The following is a 22,244-nucleotide window of genomic DNA, read 5'->3' as shown; positions in this document are numbered from 1 at the left end:
CTGTAGACTAAAGATATCAAGAAATTATATACTTGGTTTTTATAATATAAATTATATAATTTCTTGGTATCTTTAATTTAGAGTATAATCAAGTAGAAAAACCTCTAACAACTTTCTCTAATCCAGAGTATTTTTAATAATAAGGTGTGATACCTTTTGACTACTCGTATATGAAAATACGACTTCTGCATTACTTCAACCTTAGTATCACCACTGGATCTGGCTCCCACTGATGAGACCTCAATAAAGGTAAAAACCAGTCTGGGTAGTAACCCTTCTCATAATGCATAGCATTATACATGTCTGCAAGGTGATGTGCTTTGCATTATGGGATACTAAGGCAAGTGATGTGAAGTCATTTGCTTCTTTAGACGACTTGCTCCAGTTCTGAAAATAGTTCAGGTGAAAACTTGTTTGCTTACACTTGGATAAAGGATTAAACCAAGTATATAATTTCTTGATATCTTTAACTTATACCTAAATAAATTTTACCTGAACACTCAATAGGGAAGTAATAAGATAGAAATATAAAAGTCGATCAAAGGAATTAATCAGCCATATAGAGAGGAAACCTGATGCATTAAGGAAGCTTGCGTACACCAATAACCTCAAGAACTATGCCAGCAGCAGCTAAGCTAATGTTAGGCCCCCCTCCCTAGCTGGACACGTTGAGAGGTAGATGCCAGACTAAAAGAGATACCCTGGTCCTGGTTGGGGGTTTTGCATAAGGCTGGTTACCCTACCAAGTAAAAAATTACACTTCAAATGGAAAATTCATTGGACCGAAACAATGGAAAACGGCCAAGAAAGAATAAAGATAATCAATCTCGGACATTTAAAAGTAGCCATTTGGAATGTGCAAAGCATAACAACAAAGGAATCACAATTGGTAAAACAACTAAAAACTAATAATATTGATATAGCTGCAATAACAGAAACAAAAAAAAACATTAAAGGGAACAAAAGATATAGATGGTTTTTACTATGTTATATAGTGGAGTGGACCAACATATCAGAGCTACTAGTGGCATGGTTTGTAAATGATCGAATTATAACAGTTAAATTAAAAACAAATAGAAGCAACTTAATATCATAGAAGTATATACCTCTGAAGAAGATGGGAAGAAGATTCTAAACAATTTTATGAAGAACAACAAAATCGGTTAAATAAATGTAATAAAAATTACTATATATTAATAGCAGGAGATCTTAATGCTACAGTTGAAAATAATCCAATCCCAAATGTCTTAGGAAAATATGGAGAATTATGCATGAATAACAATGGTCGAAAACTATTAGACTTGAGAAAAATCTGAAATTAATAATCCAGGTTAAGTCTGATCAAGGCTTAATATAACAGAATCTCCATTCTCATCTCTCTCCAAGTCAAAATCCTTCTTAGTATTGCAGCAATCCTCTAGATTGCATTCACTGTCTTTGAAATATACACCCTAAACCAGTGCTTCCCAACTTATGGATGTAAAGGCCCCCTTTGGAAAAATTAAAATATTTCACGGCCCCACTCCATCGGAAAAAAAAAAAATCATAATACAGACATATATTATTATAATAATTATTGTATTTATATTCAATACAATTTATATTCAAGATTTTGGTTTGTAAGCTTTTTTGTGCTTCTTATCAGTACCTTTGAAATGAAACATATGAATAAGCATATATTTACTAATATTCATTAACCAACACCAATGTGTGATATTTTTCCATTAAAATATAAAAAATAACAAAAAAGGAATAATAAATAATAAAAACTAAATACATTTCTTTTAAGATTAAAAAAGATCTACTTAGTCTTAAACCATTTTAAATTTGTTTTCATTATTTCAGCCCCCCCCCCAACAAAACTTACGGCCCCCAAGGGGACCACAGCCCAAAGTTTGGGAAGCACTGCCCTAAACTACAATTACAAGGGTGGTCTGAAAAGTTCTCGGCCTCGATCATAGATGGCAACACTATTGGCACAACTTTTTTTTTCTAAGTTGGTATATACACCTGTCATAAGCAACCATGTAAAATTGCAAGTCATTCTATCAAGTAGTTTGTTTTATACAGTTGTCTGAAACAAAAGTGTTGTCTGTAGCCCTTGAAATGGAGAAATGAGTATCATGCAGTTATAAAATTCTTTGTAAAAGAAGGTTTAATGCCAAAAGAAATTCATTCGAATTTCACAAAAGTTTATGGGCACTCTTCTCGTTCATTTTCGACAATTAAGAAATGGGCTGCCGAGTTTAAACATGGCCATACCAGCCTTGAAGATGATACACGTGAAGGACATCTAAAAAGTGTAAAAACACCAGAAATCATTGATCAAGTGCACAATAATGGATGACCAATGAGTCAAAGTGCATGAAATTGCTGAGACTATAGGCATTTCAAAAGAACATGTAGGATATATTTTGCATGAATGTAAAAAAATGAAAAAACTTGGTGCAAGATGGGTGCCTGCGCTTGCTCACAAATCAAAAATGCACTTGCATGAAAATCTCTGAACAGTGCTTGGAGCATTTTAACAAGAATAAAACTGATTTTGTGTGTCAATCTATTACTATGGATGAGACTTGGATTCACCATTGCACACCAGAATCCAAACAGTAGTCAAAACAGTAGACAGAAGCTGGCTGTTCAGTGCCAAAGAAGACCAAGTCGGTTCCACCAAGTCGGTGTTTTGGGATGCTATTATTAATTATCTTGAAAAGGGTAAAACAATAACTGGGAAATATTATTCCAATCTTTTGACCAGACTAAACGAAAAACTTTGTGAGAAAAGACCCAGTTTACAGAAGAAAAAAATCATCTTTCATCAGGACAATGTACCTGCCCACAAAGGTGTTTTGCCAATGGGAAAATTAAGGGATCTGCACTATGAATTGTTGGAACATCCACCCTATTCCCCAGATTTTGCTCCCTCTGACTTCTATCTCTTCCCAAAACTAAAACTCTTCCTCGTTCAGCATTTTTCTTCGAATCAAGAGGTGATTGCAGCTGTAGAGGGGTATTTTGCAGATCTTACTGAGAACCATTACATGGATGGAATAATGGAGCTAAAGCATCCTCGGAATTAATGTACGAGTCTTAAGGGAGATTATGTTGAAAAATAAAAATAAGTTTGAAATTATAAATCGTTTTTTCATTGTTAGGCCGAGAACTTTTCAGACCACCCTGGTATATGGAAAAAAGGAGAGTGAATCTGTTGAGTTTCTGCTTATCATAAAGCAGCATATGATGGAAGCAACACGAGGTTTATTGGTGTTGGATTTAGTGATATCCTCACAGGATGTGGTTGTGAATGAAGAATTAATGTAGCAACCAGTTGATGAGTGATTGTGCAGTATTTTTTACAACTTGGTAAAAAAGTTGTTACTTTTTTACCTAGTTGTAAAAAATATTGCACCAAGAAGTAAAAAAGTAACAACTTTTTTATTTCTTGGTAAAAAAGTTGTTACCAAGAAGGTCTATATGTGGAACTATAAGGTTGGTGATTATGAGAAGTTCTTAGTCAACTAGCATCAATACACTGGGTTGATGAATTGTGCAGAAAAGATGCTAACAATGCATGGGAAATGATAAGGCAGTATCTAACACAAGCAATGCATAACTGCATACCAAGAGTTAAGCAAATAAACAAAGTAGCAGTGAGACAGACAGATGAACAGTGATATCAATCAAGCAATGTTACAGAAAACGTTACGGAGGAGGTACAAGACAGTTTGTAGTGAACAGATAGATGCATGAAGAATGACAAGCATGGTTAAAAAAAGAAAAAGTGGAATATGAGAGGAGACTGGCTGGTCAATCTCCTCTCTGATCCAAAAGAATTTTTTCTGTTATGGCATGAAGAAGAATAAAAATAATTATGACAGGTTGATAACGGTGGATAGTTATTGTAGTAGAGAACCCATAGCAAATGATATAAAGGAATTATTTAATGAACACTTCATATCAGTGTATATCATAGTGGTGTGAATGATGCTGTACAACATGTAGAAAAGAGGCAAGGATTAGGAGAATTAAAGGTGAAAGAATAAGATGTGTATCAAGTGTTGCTTGGGTTAGATGTTAATAAGGCTGTGTGAATGGATGACATATTGCCACGTATTTTTACAGAATCTGAAAGAGAGTTAGACATAGTCTTGACCGGGTTATTTAATGAAAGTCTTGCAGTGGGGAAGGTTTCTAAGGAGTCGAAAGAAGGAAAAATAATCTCTCTCCACAAGCATGATTCTAAGATAGAGGTTTCCAATTATAGATCAGTCTGTATATCTGCAATTGTAGTCAAAGTGTTGGAAAAATTGGTTAGGAATAAAATGCAGGATTGGGTTAATGGATGTAAGATTCTCTATGATGGTCAGCATGAGTTTGTGAAGGGCATGTCTTGCTTCAGCAATCTGCTTACATTTTATGATAAGGTGATGAATGTGTTGGATAAAATAGAGAGAGAGATTCATATGTAGCGATTTTCTTTTTTGACCTTGCAAAGGCATTTGATATATTACCACATCACAGATTGGTGTATACGGTGCAGAAGATAAGATTAGATAACAGATTGGTTAGATGGATTTGATTAGCTTTCTTAAAGATACCAGCAAGTTGTGTATGATGGAGCAGTATCTCAGAAAAGGAAGGGGATGGGCAGCATGCCTCAGGGTTCTGTTCTTAAGCCCTACTATTTAACTTATTTGTTAATAATATTTCATGTGCATTGACTGGGGATCTTCTAATGTTTGCTGATGATGAAAATTTAGAATTATCAGGATATTGCTGATGTTAATTCTCCATAGGAAGATTTGATTATTTGAATAGACTTTTAGTGTAGCCAGATGAGTAGGGTTGCAGTTTCAACATTAATAAATAAAATGTGTTACATTTTGTGATATAGAGATATAAGACTACATACTGTATTCGCGGAGTTGGACTTAGGGGTAATGGTAGACAGTGGACTAAAGTTCCGAGGGCATAATGTAGGTGTTGCAAAGACTGCACATCGTATTGCTGCTATGATAAAAAGTACAATGACATTTAGGGATGAGGAGGTGGTGCCTCTATAAAAGACATTGGTATTTTATAGAGGCACCACACATAGTATATTGTGGTCTGATCTGGTCCTCTAGTTTTCATTGTGATGTGGAAACACTAGAGAGGGTCCAAAGATGAATGACCAACGTGATATCAGGACTCTGGAGTGTTGGTTATGAAAAGCCATTGAGAAAATGTGGATTACAGAGTTTGGTGGATAGGAGGAAAAGAGGAGATAAGATAAAGACTTTCAAATTAAGGTATTCTACCAGATTAATATAGAAGGAATTATAAAAAGAGGTGGATCTTAAGATGAGAAGAAGGAGAGGCCATCCCTCGAAGTTGTCTAAAGATGTGAGGAGTAATTTTTTATGTGGAGAATTGTTGATGAGTAAAATGCAATACCACAGTGCATTGTGAATGCAAAGAGTGTAAATAATGTCAAAGTTCAAGATGGTCATGTTGCTGGTTGAGTGGGCCTCCCACAATGAATCTGTTGATTACAAAGGAATAATAAGCTGCACATCTGAAAACTGAATATCTGTATAATGTAATGACGATATCACTGACATAAAGGTTAAATCCCTGTGGACTCCTACCAGTGACCTCCCATACACAATTCTCTGATATCTATCAGACAGCCAGTAAACTGGATTTTCAATCCAGTTTACTGACTGATATCAAGCCCCATATGTTGCAACTTAAATGTCAGTTTATCATGTGGCACCTTGTCAAATGCCTTTGCAAAAAAAAAAAAAAAGGCAGTAGATGTCTTTCCCCTTGTAAACCGCTCTTGTAACTTTTTGTTACTTTATTATAAAGGAGAGTGGATGTTGGATAGCAGTGATGTGTGTATGGGGATGATCAGCATTGGAATTGAATGGCTTGGGATGTGGAAAGGGGGGGGGGGTAGTTGAATCTAAGGAGATATACGAGGGCTGTTTGATAAGTCCGTGCAAAGTCTAAGAGATGGCACCACCAGTACGTATCGAAGTTATTTTTAGTTGCTGGCAACTGTTGGAGGATCACACACTAAATTTCCGTTAGACAGATCTATTACTCTGTGTTTGGCATTCATTTGAATCGATCAAGTACTATGATTTGTGAAAAATGGATGAGAAAGAATTTCGTGCAGTGATTGAACATTACTTTTTGAAAGGCAAAACGGCTCAGGAAACCAAAGCTAAGCTTGATAAATATAATGGTGAGTCTGCACCTTTGATTAGAATGGTTTATAAATGGTTTAGTAACTTTCGAAGTGGCCATATGAGCACAAGTGACGCTGAACGTTCTGGACGCCCTGTTGAGGTCACTACTCAAATGACCGCGTATATAATATTTTACATGAACATTTACATATGAGAAAACTATCCGCAAGATGGGTGCTGCGTTCGCTCACACTGGATCAAAAACGTCAATGTGTGAACTGTTGCACCAACAGCTTGAAGCTGTTTCAATGGAATAGAGAGGAATTTTTTGCGTCATTTTGTAACAGTGAAGGAAATATGAATTCATCACTACCAGCCTGAGACCAAGGAACAGTCAAAACAATGGGTTGCAAGTGGATCTGCACCAAAGAAAGAGAAAACTGTTCCTTCAGCAGGAAAGGTTATGGCCACCGTCTTCTGGGATGCTCGTGTAATAATTTTCATAAATTTCTTGGAAAAGGACAAAACAATTACTGGAGTGTATTACGAGAATTTTCTAGATCATTTAAATAATGAAATAAAGGAAAAACGCCCAAACCTGGCATAAAAGAAAATTATTTTTCACCACAATCTTTTTCACCCGCTCACTCTTCTGCAACTGTGACCGCAAAATTGTTCGATTTACGCTATGAAGTCCTTTTGCATCCTCCCCCCCCTCCTTTCCAGATTTGGCTCTCTCGGACTACTATCTGTTTCCAAACAGGAAAAAAATGGCTGGCAGAAAGAGATTTTCATCAAACGATGAGGTGATTGAGGTGATTCCGAAACAACTGCCTATTTTGAAGAATTGGACAAATCATACTATATGGACGGGATCAAAAAACTCGAGCATCGTTGGACTAAGTGTATAGACCTCAAAGGAGACTATGTTGAAAAATAAAAAATGTTTGTCCCAAAAAAATTGTTTTCTTCACTTTTGCACAGACTTATTGAACGACCCTCTACTATCCAACGTCCACTCTTCTCAAGGATTCTACCAGATTAATACAGAAGGAATTATAAAAAGAGGTAGATATTAAGAGGAGAAGATGTGTGGTGGAGAAATCACAACCAACAGGTGGCATGGGTAAGACTAATTATAGACAAAAGTGAATGGTGGTATATATTTATGAATGCCAGGAATATCAAAAATAAGGGAGATGAAATTGTTTCATTAAATGAGTTTATTCATTCAAAAACTGTTGAAATAAGTGAAACATGGTTGGATGAGAATGATATCCTGACAGGAATAGAAGTGGGCAGATGTGATGTTTATGATATATCATGTTTTTCACAGGAGAGAAAGGATAAAAAGAGTGGGAAGTGCTACTGATAATAACAGGGGAATGTCAGCATAAGGTAGAGATGCAAGAGGGAAACAGTACACTGGCTTTGAGGCAGCATGGTGTGAGGTGAACATTGAGAAGAAGAGATACTTAGATGAAGGTTGGTGTTATATGCCAGGTAATGTGAAGGGTGGTGATGAAGAAATATACAAGCAACTTAGGTTAGTGAATATGAGAAGGGTGATCATTATGGGTGATTTTAATTATGATAATATAGATTGAAATGAAGAAAATAAATTTCCTGAGTTCTCCAAAGACAACTATCTCCTGTTGGCAAAAGTGATCACATGGATGGTGGCTAGCCACATGAAGACTTCTGTGAGGAAAGGATATTTGTAGAACTATAAGACTAGTGATCCTGAAAAGCATGGGAGACAGCTTAGAGCTATAGCATAGGATGAGAAGCAAAGTGAGGAGGAGATAAATGCTGCTTCTGAGAGATATTTAATAACATCAATGTGTGAATATATTCCAAAGGTCAAAAAGGCAATTTATAGAAGATGTTAAATGAAGATAAAAGAGGTGGAGGTGGCACAAGATGAATAACGATAATAATTAGTTGCAAAAAAGAGTATAAAGACCACTCTAGTAAGGTAACTCAGTAAGGTCAGAAAAAGAACTGCACAGCAGAAAATAGCAAATCAGACCAAGAAAAATCATGAAGTTTTTTAATATGTGGACAACAGAAAGAAGAATGATTATGGCAAAATGATGTTAATGGATAAAAATAGTAGATTGGTAAGAAGGACATAGTCAATGTACTCAGTAAGCAATTCATCAGGATATTTCATCTCCATCAGTCTGAAATAATGAGAAGTTCAAGGGAAGAGGAAATGGGAGAAGACTAAGACTTACTGGTGACTGAGTAAAAGGTACATAAGGAGCTAAGTGAGCTTGATGTCCATGTGTTAAGGCTTAAGTGCTGAGAGAAACTCACGTTAGAGGCTTATGGAGTGAAACAGCAATGAGAAAGAATTAAAATTATTATTTAATTCTTCCAACATTTTGCTTCAGTCACTGAATTATCATCAGGGAGTATAACATGAGACAACACACACACACACAAAAGCAACACAAACTAATTGAAAAGCATGGATGAAACAGCAGTCTTAACTAGGTGGGGCACCTGTTGGAAGCCTAAGATGTAAACTGGGATCTCAAAGTACAGTATTAGTATTTCTCAAATTTTGGGAGAAGTTTAATGCAACCATATTTATTTAAATTAGGCTGATTTCTGAGAGCAGCTGCATTCCAAGTCACTTCATAAAAAATAACCAGTCTTAAAGAAATAATCTCTGCACAGCTTTCAAGCACCACCAAAAGCTTGCTATTCATACATTTAACTTGAGATCAGCTCTCTCCCTCTCTCTCTGCACCTGGAGCATATAATGTCCTGTTCCTGCAAATTGGCCTACTATGGATACTCACAAAAATCAGCCAACATCTGCATGGAAGAACACAATGGGCCATGCTTTAGATAGAGCTCCTAGAATCAATTTAAAAAAGACCACTATGCTCCATCACAGCAAATAAATTTAGAAGAGAATGACTATTTTTGAAATTGCAGCTGCTCTCAGAAATCAGCCTAATTTAAATAAATATGGGAAACACTAATAACACTAATACTTTGAAATCACAGTTTACATCTTTGACTGGCAACAGGTGCCCACAGAATAAATCCCAACTAGTTAGGACTACTGTCTTTCATACACGTTTCACTTAGTTTTGTGGTGCCTTTGTGTGTGTGTGTGTGTGTGTGTGTGTGTGTGTGTGTGTGTGTGTGTGTGTGTGTGTGTGTGTGTGTGTGTGTGTGTGTGTGTGTGTTACAAGTTTCAGAATTGTACTCGATGATGTCTCAGTTACTGAGAGAAAATACTGGAAGAATTATTCTCAGAGCTGTTTCACTCCATTTTGTCTTAAATGTTAAGTTGAGCATTATCAAAAAGGCAAGTGGAGAAGAACTAAGTCTCATTTGTGAGAAAATAGAAAAATCGTGTTTTAGGTAAAGAAGGTGATTAGGTTGTCCTTCCAATGAAGGACAGCCTAATCACCTTATAGTATAGAGAACTTATTGTAAATGATCTTGAAGCTTGAGATGCCTGAACATTGCAAGGTTTGTCATATGAATAGGATGAGTGGAGAGTGCCATCATCAGCAAAACTGTGAACAGGGTTTGAGGACATGTATAGGACGGGTGATATAACAGAGTCCTGAGGAATATCTTCCTTAACAGAAAAATTTGAAGAGAGAAAAACTTCCACCACTATACACAGTGAATGAACTGCAAGAAGATTTACAATCCAATTACAAAGGAAGGAAGAAGCCAAAGAATGCCACCACCTATCAAAAGATCCAAACCATGGCAGATGTCCAGAAGTGGGTGCTTTAGGATAGGAGATCTGCTGTGAATCTTGATGGACAAAATCCATACCAGTAAGTCATTGCTTAGATACAGTTCTTCAAATGCTGAAGAAGTTGACTGTTGATAAAACCTTCTCCATTACTTTGACAACACTGTTAAGAGAGAAATAGCTGTCAAAAGTTGGATGGCAGACACCACTTTTTTCTTTTTTTGGAAATGATTGTATATGGGCTTCCTTTCATGCTGTAAGGTGGATGTGAGCTAAGATTAATGTAATGTACAGATAATACAAAACAGATGTTAGTTCAGGAGCACATCTCTTGAGCTCAACTGGTGGAATTCCATCAGGACCATTTTCTGATTATAACCCTCTGGGTTTTCTGGCCTATAGCAAAATTCCTTTAAATATCCTGTCCACCTTACACTTAAAACTATTAGTGCTATTTCCTTCCAAACTTTCTACTCTGAGAGGACACAACTCATCACTTATAACATTACATCATTCCCATTTGTCCTTTCTATCCTGCCAAAATATGTTATATCTTTCTACTTCTATTCCTATAAGGATATCATTCCCTATCAACCACATTTCACCAATTCCAATAATCTTTTCAGGCTGAGGCTACGAATGCAATTAATTCATGATGTCTATTAAGAACTTTATTCCTGATACTAATGGCATTTATATAAAGAAATATCAAGGAACTGTTAGTATATCTATCGTTACCTCCAGATTCCATGTGACTACAACATACTATAATTCTCTCATCTCCCAAGTGACTATCCCCCACAAGAGGCAAACCTTGCTACCATCCACCGACAACTCATTTCCCTGCCCTAACACTCTCACTCTTCTAGACAACAATCTCTCTCTCTCTCTCCAGATGTCTATATCCTTCAACATTCAAATACTGTCTCTCTTTCATATGGCTTTCTTCTATCCTCAAATCTCTCCTCCTCAATTCTTCATTATTGTATCTGGACAACACACTAGCTATCTTTCGTCACACTTTTCCGATGCACAATCCTAACATTAACCTCAGATCTCTTGGTACCCAATGCACATTATTTCTCAGATCATTTGTACCAACCATCACTATCACCTCATTCTTATTCTCACCTTGCTTTATTACCATAGTTACATTTGCCATTGCTCCTCCAAACAAGTATTCCCGTAACATGTCTACACACACAAATCACTGATCAAAAATCTTTAGCAGTGATGGACAAATGAAATGCATCTTTAGATATTATGGAATAAAGCTATAAAAAATGACTCCATGTAATATAGATGACATGTCTTCAGCCTCTTTCCATTCACTGATGGATATAGGCCTCCCCACTCCCTTCATCTTATTCTTTGATGACCTTCCCTTCTCTTGGTATCCACTCAGTGCTTAATTTTGTCCACAATTCATCTGGCAGTCTACTAATATGGCCAGCCCAGCTCTATATACATGCTTTACAACACTTCACAATATCAACTCCAGTAATCTCTCTAATTCTAGTATTTCTTATTCTATCCCTTTATGTGAAGCATTCTTCTCTCTGAGGCTCTTTGGGTCACATGCAATCTGTCTTCCTAATTTTTAGTTGTCGCCCATGTCTCACTTTTATACGTAAACACTGAAATAATGCATAACATTAAAGCGCTTTTTTTAGGCAAATAAGATTTGCCTAAAATCCACAATTTCAATATGATTATCTGTTAATTTTAGTTTAGTATGATTATATTAGATAAATTAGATAAACCAAAGTAATGTAAGTGGATGATTGTGTTGGATTGTTTGGCCAAAGTAACTATGGCTGTGAGGCAGTGTATTGTGTCATAATTGTGTAAGTTCAGTGAGCTGGTTTACCTGTAAAAGAATTTGTACTGCAAATATGCTACTGTGTACATGCTATTAATATGCTCAAAGTGGATCAACATATCAATTTTGAATTAAATATGCTTACGACTTAATTGTGCAATAATTTTATTTTGCTTTTTTAAGACTTTTTGCTCCTTCTCTTTGCAAACAGATAGACTAACCATTCATTTAATGAGAATGTCCTCCAGTTAGATCTGAATGACACTTTGAACTAACAGAGGGAAGATGTGGAAATATTTAGAAAAATTTTAGGATACAGCCATAATAGTGATGGTATAATGTTAAAAAATATATTTTCAACAAATTCAAAAATAATGTTGTTGTTGTTGGGTTTTTTTTGGGAGGGGGGGTTGCAACAATGCACAATATTTTATGATGTTATATATATATATATATATATATATATATATAGATAGATAGATAGATAGAGAGAGAGAGAGAGAGAGATTATTTTTCTAAAATTTTTTCATGTTGCTCCTCTAAGTTGATATCAATGCTTATATTTCTCAAAGGAGCACCCTTTTATTAAATCATTGGCTTTTTACTTTAATTAAGTAATAAGAAGAATAAAAACCAAAACTAGAATAAAAAATCAAATAATGGAAAAACTGATATCATGATCCATGCATTCGAACAGAACCACACTCCACAGATGGAAAAAAAGCCATTATAATTGATATACAAATTAACAAAACAATGTTAAGAATTTCAAAAACCATAGCCATAAAGTGCAACAGAAATTTCATAAATGCCCACCATCCCCTATGTGGCCATTTATCAGAAAGATGGAAGCTCCATCACATGCAAATTAAGCTGAGATTTCTGTCAATAAACAACTCAGGAAATTAGATGCAAACATAAAGCTGACATGACATAGACTCCACTTTATATTTGAACTCTAAAGATGACTCATACCCTGTAATTTCTATTTTTATTTTCAATTTCAGTAGTTCATTCTTCATATGAACCCACTACGGCACCACTGTATGTATTAAACTGTTTCTAATTTCAATATATTTTTATCTCTATTCTACCCCCTTCTGAGAAAAGTTCCAACACATTTTTAATCTAATTGACAGTCCCAAAAATCCTTTTATAGTTCATTATTGTTTTCGAGTTCTGTTTATATATAAATTTTTTTTACCATTTATATTTTCTGACGTTGTTTCATCAAAAAATTTTAAGTAAACATGAAGATTAGAAATATATACACGTTTGCACAAGAATAATGTTTATTTTGCCAAATATTTCGGTCTGAATATTATAAAAGAATTCAAGAGCATTAGTCATCAATTCAACACAACAAACCTGAGAAATCTGGATTAGCTCAGCATGGATTAGAAACAAGCCACAATATTAACATTCTTTGGTCCAAGACTCTCCTCCTACACAGATGTCGCTACAAATTTGAACGTTTATTTAAAGAAAGTGTGGAGACCTTACTTCAACATCCTAACTTGAATCGTAATGACTGTATATCTATATCAAAAATTTGGGAAAGTTTAATTAGGATAACACATTCATTTTTTTTTTTTTGTTATAAATTTCCTATATTAGTCTAATGTTATTTAAGATTATTATATGAATTTCTGAATTAATACCTTTAATTATGACTTTAAAAATGTTTACTCTTCTAATACTTAGCGATATGACATCATGCGGCTCGTTCTAAGTGTGAATGATCAAATGTTCGTATTCCATTTTGTTTTTTGAAACTATTCCTATGTAGCCACTGAAGATGGTCTATAATATTCAGACCGAAATATTTGGCAAATTAAACATTATTCTTGTGCAAAAACGTGTATATATCTCTGATCATTATGTCACAAGTATCGTTAAAAAATCAAACATGAAGATCTCCAAAGGTATGTCAAATATTACGCTGCTTATATCATTTCTCTTTCAATATATGTTTAAAACATATTATTCATGTCTTAATTTAACCACAGTAAAAAGTCAATGATTTAATACAAGGGGTGCTCCTTTAGGAAATAAGAAATAAACTAAGTATATATATATATATATATATATTACATTATATCTCTAGGAGTAGCTACATAAATCCCATAATGTTAGCACATTTGCTCAGAAGTGTACATTAACCAACATAACAATAAGTCTCTCCAAAACCACTTTATTCAGACCTCATTGTGATTAGGTAGAATATAAAAAAATCCCATCTTCAAATAATTTATATACCAGTTCAAGACACTATTCCATATTTATGAGTTGAAAAAGAAGAATGTAAGTCACTAAATGGCATACTGTTTTTTAATCAATGATTAGGAAGCTGTAATTGTTTTAATATCCTATATCTTTGGGCTCATTTACCCAAAGATATCCTATATCTTTGGGTAAACGAGTGGAATAAGCTGCCAGAGTCTGTTGTGGGTGCTATGATGGTGAGCGAGTTCAAGGCAAGGTATGATAGATACTGTGAGAATGTCGTATAGTTGTGTGGACATGATGTTTAGGGCCTCCCTTGATGAGTCTAAGGACTCCCTGGAGTCCCCAAAATAATAATAATAATAATAATAAAAACAAAAAAAAAGGGGAAAAAAACGAAAAATTTTGTAAGGCACATTAACAAGAATCCATCTCATATTCCGATTATGTGCCAGTACATTGTACACAGCATTCAGGGTAAGCAACTCCTGGTAAAAGAATCAATTCTTTAGAAGTGTGTGAAGGTGGATCATCTCATCCCCTAGCGAAGTGGGTGTTAAACTTTTCATTATTGAGGAGACTTTTAAAATAAGTTGAATTTAGATTAAATTAAAGAAATACACAGTAATGCATATTGCAGTATGCAAATATGCATCCTGCAAATCAAATATGTATTTCAATATACGTGCGCAATTTGAATGCACTCGAATTTAATTTCAAACATTAACATTTAAGCAGATTAGCGAAAGAATGTCCAAACGTACCCATTAAATAAATCGTTATCTGGCAATGCAAAAAAACTGAACAGTAAATGGTCTTTAACAGTTAGATGTAATGTTGTAATATTAGGAAATAGTGTGTAAGAGTGACTTTACTGCGTTTGTCGTCAGTAGGATTAAAGACGTTTAAAACTAAATTAAAATAGTTTTTATTTTGTATACCTTCTAAATCGACTACCTTGCCTGCACGTTTCAATGCTCGCACAGCTTCATCATGTGTGGCATCCCTTAAGTCCTCTCCATTCACTGACAGAATTGCATCTCCCACATATAACTGTTCAGTTTGATCTGCTGCCATCCCTTTAAATATCTTACTAATCAAAATGGGCATTTTATTTTCTTTCCCCCCCTTAATGCTGATTCCCAAGCCGTTGTTGTCTTGCTTAACGACACGTACAACACGTTTTTGATTAGCGATGCTCTCTGGAATGTCGGGAGGCTCAGAATCTGATAAGCCATTTGTTGGTCCATTACTTGCTTCATAACTCTCATCCAAACTAATGCTCAGGCAATCTTCTTCTAACGTAGACAAAACTTTATACCACTGCTGTCTAGCATACACCTCCAACATACCAGTACGTGCATATCCACTGCCCGCCATTTTGGCAGACTACACTTAGATCAAGTGCCTTGCATATATGACGTCATTATATTAAATATGGATTCAATAAAATTTATTTTGTTTTACTTTTATAAATAAAAAATGATCCAATAAATCCACTTATATATTTTTGTTTATAATATAAAGTTAATGCTGATATTCATTGACAGAAGTTACTACTTGCTGTTTTTAACAGCAGATGACGTTAAATTGGCGGATATTATGATTTTGTTCTAATTTTCTGTTTTGAAAACGTGGTAGGCTGCTCTTTGTTCCATTAAATTGAGGTACAAGAAACAGATCTGCATACTTAACTTTATATTTCCCATATTATAAGATAAATCCAGGATTAAAAACAATATATATATATATATATATATATATATATATACATACATACATATAGTATGTGCGAACAAACACAGACCCCAGTACGTAAAGACATAAAAGTGCCAATTGGTCATGTGGTAGTTAATGACAGATGGAATGGAAGTTTGCTAATCTCATACCTTCGTCGTAAGTGCTTATATTTTACCGCCGTTGTTTATGCATTTGTTGTTAGACGTTAAATATTTAACCTTATAATGTTTATTAATTTTCTGTTGATCATTTGGGAATGTATTTGACAACGGTAAAGAAGCAAGACAATGCTGACTATAAGGGTGAAGCAAAATGCTTTTATAATCCCTGCTATCTGATAAGATTACTGTGTGAGGAAAAGTTTATGAGCTAAGTACTCTGCCTGAGTGGGTGCGATTTAAATATCTTCATTTGGAAGTATGTTCAATCTCCAAATATAGGCCTTGGGTCGCCTATATTTGGAGAAGTCTGATTCATCATAATTTGCTGCATGTTGCACTAATTAATTTGGATGTGAAGAGGATGCTGAGAAGAACTTTACTGCCGAAGACAGCAGGAAAGAGTAGATGTAGGGGATATTTGTATCCCGGTGGAGTTGGACATTTCTGACATACCATGGTGCGTTTAAGATCATGCGGAGACATTTGTTTTGCACTCTCTGTAGTTTGAGGATATCTGTACTTGAGGTGTGGCTCCAGGCTGGGGACGCATAAGTAATAATGGGTTGAATCATCAACTGATAAAGGAGCAGTTTTATTTTGGTATCCAGCTTGCTATTCCTATTGATAAGAGGGTAAAGCTGTGCAATGACTCTTGATGCTTTTTTACATGAGGCTTTTATATGTGGACTGAAGGTTAGTTTTCTGTCCAGCAGTACACCCAGATATTTGGCTTCTGCTTTCCAAGGAATCTTGATATTAAATAGGAAGATGTCATCTTTGGGAGATATTGAGTTTTTAGTGAAGACATGGCGATACTCTTCTGAAGGTTTACTTGCAATCTCCATTCCGAGAACCAGTGCTCTAATCTCTGCAGGTTTTCTTGCAGTTTCTTGGTGACAAGGTGCAGTTTAATAGATCTGGTTAGTATAGCTGTGTCGTCTGCGTATAGGGCAATGATGGATGACATTGGATTGTGCAGAATGTTCGCCATGTAAATTGTGAAAAGTATCGGTGCCAGTAGGGACCCTTGAGGCACTCCTACCAGGATTCATCACTGGTTAGATAATATATCATTTAGTTTGACTTGCATTCGTCTGCCACTAAGAAATGATTTTATAATTTGGACTAGATCTAATGGAATGGCAGCTAAAATCAACTTGTATAGCAGTCCAAAGTGCCATAATTTGTTGAACGCCTTTTCTAAGTCGAGAAAAACTGCTCCAGTGTACTAGTGCCAATTGTAACTTGTGGTAATCTTCTTCTTCTGCAGCTTCTCCCACTTAAGTGGGGTCACTGTTTGTAATGAGTCTCCTCCACACCTTCCTGTCTTGGGCTGTCACCACATCCAAGTTCTTCATCTTCAAGTCCTCTTCTACCAGCTCCCTCCATCTCTTCTTTGGCCGCCCACGCTTCTGCCTTCCTTGCACATCCATCTGCATGACCCTTCTTCTCACATATTCGTCCTCCCTCCTCATCACATGACCAAACCATCTCAACCTTGCTTCCTGTATTTTTGCTCCTAAGTTCGTAACTTTCACTGTTCCCCTGACATAGTCATTTCTCAGACGATCCTTTCTGGTCACACCGCACATCCACCTAAGCATTCTCATCTCTGCTACTTCCATCCTGCTGATGTTATTTTTCCTCAGGGCTACAGTTTCTATAGTGTATGTCATAGCTGGCCTCACTACTGTCCTATAAATTTTGCCTTTCAGATTGATCGGCACCCTCTTATCGCATAACACTCCAGCCATCTCCCTCCAACCCGCTTGTATCCTGCATCCCACTTCCTTCTCAGCTCCTCCATCTTCTTCCACTGTTGAACCTAAGTATCTAAAGTCTCTCACCTTCCTGATGACGTTTCCTTCCAGCTCCAGATCTGTCTCCTGGCCGCCGCCGACTGCGCAACACATATACTCTGTCTTACTTCTGCTCAGTCTCGTACCTCTCTTCCAGTACTTTTCTCCATCTTTCCAGTTTAGTTCCCGCTTCTTCTCTTGAATCTACATACAACAAGATGTCATCTGCATACAACATTGTCCAAGACACATCTTCTCTCACCTCCTCTGTTACCACCTCCATCACAATATTAAACAGAAACGGACTTAATGCTGACCCTTGATGCAAGCCAACTGTTACTTGAAAACATTCTGTCTGTCCCAAACAGGTCCGAACACTTGTCTTCACATTTCTGTAAATTTCCCGCACCAACCTGACATATTTCTCCGGCACCTTCTTCTCCCTCAGACACCTCCAGACTTCTTGCCTTGGCACTCTATCGTATGCTTTCTCCAGATCAATAAATACCAGATGTAGCTCCCTTTGTTTCTCTCGATATTTTTCCATCATCTGCCGTAACCCAAAGATAGTATCTGTTGTTGATCTACCAGGCATGAATCCAAATTGTTCCTTTGCAATCTCCACCTCCTTCCTCAATCTACCATCAAGAACCCTTTCTAGGATCTTCATTGTGTGGGACATCAACTTTATTCCTCTGTAATTTTTACAGTCTTGTGCATCCCCTTTACCCTTGTAGATGGGGACAAGAGTAATGAACTCTATTAATCTATGGATTTGTTTGGTGGTACTGTGAAACTGGCAAAAACCAAACTGTTCTGAAGGAAGGATGTTTAATTCTGGAAAGGATAGCTTTTTCTGCTATTTTGCCCAAATTGGAAATCAGACTTATGGGACGATAACTTTGAGGCTGCTGAGGATCCTTGCCAGGCTGGTATATAGGAACTACATCTGCCAACTTCCATGCAGAGGGAAAGTACTTAAACCTGAACATAGCATTTATTATTGTAAGATGTACGATGGCCTTTCGGGGTAGCAGTTTAATAACTTTGTTGGATATGCCATCAGGCCCTGGAGCTTTTTTATTCTTTAAGTTCTTTATAGTGTCATAAATTTCAGCTGGGGAAGTAGGTGTGAGTTGGCTGGTACAGGTATCAGGCCGTTTTAACACGTGTCTGACGTGGCGGTGGACTTTGTAAATATGATTGAAATTTAGATTTTTGTATGAAGGGCTACACTGTTTTTCTAAATTTTTAGCTATAGTTTCAGCTTTTTCTGCATCTGTGTAAACAATGTTCAGGTCAGATTTGAGAGGAGGAAGAGATATTTTTTTGTTTTTGATGTTTCTCAGGAACTTCCAGATGGTTTGATCACCAGGTGATATGGAGGCTAATTTGTCTTCCCATAGTTTGTTTCTGTGGACTTTAAGTGCATCTCTCACTGCACTGTTCATTTTGTTGAGATATGTTTTGTCTTGGGGTGCTCTGGTGTTGTGGTATCTTTTTCTTGCTTTATTTTTTTCCCTGATTAAGTTCATTATGTCATCTGGTAGTCATTTAGGCTTGAAAGCAATTGAATTTGAAGTGATAGATGCTATGGCTGTGTTGATTTGATCAATAAGTTTTTTGACTGCAGAATCAATTTCTTCCTTGGAATTAATGTGAGGGACAGGATCAATGTAGTTTGGAAGCATTTTGGATAGTTTTTCCCAGGGAATGAAGGCGTGAGATGAAGGGGGAAGTCCCCTCTGATAACCCAGTTGGAGCAAAATAGGATGGTGGTCTGATAATTCATTCAATGATTCCAGTGTTGGATTGTACTTCCTTGTTTTTGATCCGCCATCTTGTTTTAACTCTGTTCTTAAACAAGTAATAAGTAGCTGGTTGATTACTAATTTAAATATAGAGAAATTTATATTTTTAGACTGTGCCACTCTATATCTAGATTAGTCTAATGAAAATTAGTGAAACCAACCATCAACTAATTTTATATCAATATTATTTCTTACGTAGACCGAGTTTATCTCTTATGTTTGAAGCTCGTGCTAGGTCCGATAATGTCATGAACGGTGCAGTAAAGGAGACACAATTTTAAAATCATCAAAACAAAACATTTAATTCAGGGTTATATATTATACATATAAACCCAATTCTGAAAACAAGATAATATAAATGTCTTAGCTTAACTGGTCACAACATCTTACAGATTCAGTCTATGGGCATTCTGCTATCAGACTTATAGCTTTCACAATATTAAAATAACTTTTAATAGAGTTCAATATCACAAAATCTCTTAGTAATAAATTTAACTATTATCATACAGTCAGTAAAGTCTCAATACATTAATGGTGGCAATAACTGTTTCATGAGTATACACTTTCCTACTTCATACTCTGGCTGATTTCAGCAAAAAATGTTATAGTTAATGTGGAGAATAACAGGAGGAATTACACATATATATCTGCACTGAAGTAACATAAAATTGGACAGTTCTTACCGGATAAATCCTTTGCTCATCAATTTCACTATGGGCACTCTTTATAACTATATTTACTTAGCACACTATGGTAACACTATTTAGAATGAATCTTCTCAATGATAACTGAACTATTAATGGTCGCACTTCACGAGTATAGACGTACTTGGATAAAGGAAAATGCTCATTCCCTCTTTAACACTATTCGACCAATTCAGCTCTCTGTTATAGTTCCATGAAACTAATGGAACACGTAGTAATTCTTTAACTTCTAGAATTATTCTCAGTTGCCTATTACTTTCCCGGTCCTTAAATAGTCCAATTACAGCACTAAAGTTCTAGACACATCAATCCTTTGCATTCACTTTGCTGCCTCTAGTATTTTCCTCATCTGTCTGTGCTATACTTCATGCTCTCATGTCCCAGCATGGTCGGTCCTGAAAAAGAGAGGAGCCCTCGGTTTTCTCCGCTCTCAGCTTATATACCTCCCTCCTTTTTCCCGCCCAAAATTGTTTCTCACGCTCTCTTATCTCAATTCCTTCTCTGCAGTTGAATACCATATCTCGTGATCCATGCATGCACTAGCTATTTCTAGCCCGTCTCCATAGTAACAAACAAAATAAAATAAAAACAGAAATATTGCATAACATTATACCTTTACATACTGGTAGTGATAAATAAAAATGAAAATATTATAATTCACATAAGGCATATTAAACTTATATTATATATATACAATTCCTCATAATATTAAATTAGGAATAATCAAAATAAACAGAATAATATTTCAATACAAGGTCCTATCATTGCTAACACATATTTTAGATTAATTAATAAAATTTAATAAATAAACTCGAGGCAATTACATGAATAATAATTTACAATCATGGAATTAATATCAAATAATTTTTACAAGTATAGCCTTGGATTAAGTTGGATTCTGTAAAGAATATTAATAACTTAAATTTTTCCTTATTCAGAATCCAACACCAAGGTGCACTGAAGGTTGACATTCTGAAGGACAAATATATCCAAGACGTCAGATGAGGCAGTGGGACTGTGGTGAGGTGAGTTGGCACTGAGGGGCCAGCCACAGCTGCGCAATTTGAGTTTGTGTAGTTAAAGAGGATGCAGCCATTCCTATTTATAGACCTACTGCTCCAGGCGTGATGTTTTGCATTTAAATCTCCGGCGATAATAACTGGTAGTTTAATGCCGAGGATAGCATCCAGATCTGTGGTCAGCAATGTTTTTGATGGTGGGTTATAAGCAGCATGTTTCCGACAGAGTTTGTGATGACATTGATACCTGTGACTTCGAGATTAGTGGTTGTAGGAATGGCTACAGCATGATGGTTGATGTGATTTTTGATGAGGATGGCTGTACCAATACCTCTATAATCCAGCCTATCATTCCTGTAAAGTTGATATCCTTTGAATTTAGGATTGTCAGCAGGTCTCAGGTGAGTTTCGTTAATTAATAATATATCCGGATTATATCTGTCATTGAATTCCTGTACTTCTAGTATTTTATTTTTAAGGCCGTTGGCATTTCATGCAATAATCATTAGAGAATCTGGGGAAAATTTTTTTCCTATGCATTGGAGAGTGCAGATAAAATGGACTGTGTTTGCTGCAAGAAACTTTTTGTAGTGCTTAGTGATGGATTTGCGTTACTGAAATCCTGTAACATATTTGCAAGAGAAGAGGTGATGATGGCTGTTATATTTGAATGTGGATTCGGCATATTCTGATCATGGACTGCTTTTTTGGGACGGGCCACGTCAGCATATGTTCTTGTTTGGTGTTGAAGATTTATTTTCTTGGGGGGCTCAGTTGATTGTGGGTGAACACCTGTCATCTTGTTCAAACTAACAGGAGCCTGATGAACTTGAGCTTCTGGGGCTCTCGTTTCTGATAATGAGGTAGATTGACTGATTAACTCGGTTTGCCTGTTTTTTGGGTGGCAAATGCACCCTCTGTAATTTGTGGGGTGGGGGCCACCACAATTAGCGCACTTAGCCGGTGTGGTTCTTGGCTTGGAGCAGGAATGTGTGGGGTGGGTGTCACCACATTTTAAACATCTGTATTGAGCTTTGCACAACTTCT

General features: G+C 36.1%; 2 protein-coding genes across 6 annotated transcripts in view; one reads left to right on the top strand and one right to left on the bottom strand.

The window, feature by feature from the left end:
- Nucleotides 1-15,327, bottom strand: part of Syn1 (Syntrophin-like 1) — a 137,296-nt gene extending 121,969 nt beyond the window's left edge. For both annotated transcript variants that reach the window (XM_090397440.1, XM_090397441.1), the window contains exon 1: nt 14,905-15,327. In XM_090397440.1, the coding sequence (XP_090253566.1) occupies nt 14,905-15,313 (409 nt within the window). In that variant the 5' untranslated portion in view covers nt 15,314-15,327. The remainder of the gene's footprint in view (nt 1-14,904) is intronic.
- Nucleotides 15,328-15,607: 280 nt separating this feature from the next.
- LOC150103085 (Fanconi anemia core complex-associated protein 24-like) overlaps nt 15,608-22,244 on the top strand; it is an 81,156-nt gene continuing 74,519 nt past the window's right edge. The window contains exons 1-2 of one of the 4 annotated variants that reach the window (XM_090397839.1): nt 15,764-15,859; nt 21,117-21,598. In XM_090397839.1, the coding sequence (XP_090253965.1) occupies nt 21,383-21,598 (216 nt within the window). In that variant the 5' untranslated portion in view covers nt 15,764-15,859; nt 21,117-21,382. The other 3 variants (XM_090397841.1, XM_090397838.1, XM_090397840.1) reach the window with 3 other exon arrangements.

This window comes from Typopeltis vanoorti, chromosome 9 (genome assembly GCF_054136105.1).
Source record: "Typopeltis vanoorti isolate ZY-2024b chromosome 9, IOZ_Tvanoo_1.0, whole genome shotgun sequence".
NCBI lineage: Eukaryota > Metazoa > Arthropoda > Arachnida > Uropygi > Thelyphonidae > Typopeltis > Typopeltis vanoorti.
The sequence above is the reverse complement of the archived record's forward strand: the minus strand, read 5'-3'. Positions and strand labels throughout refer to the sequence as shown.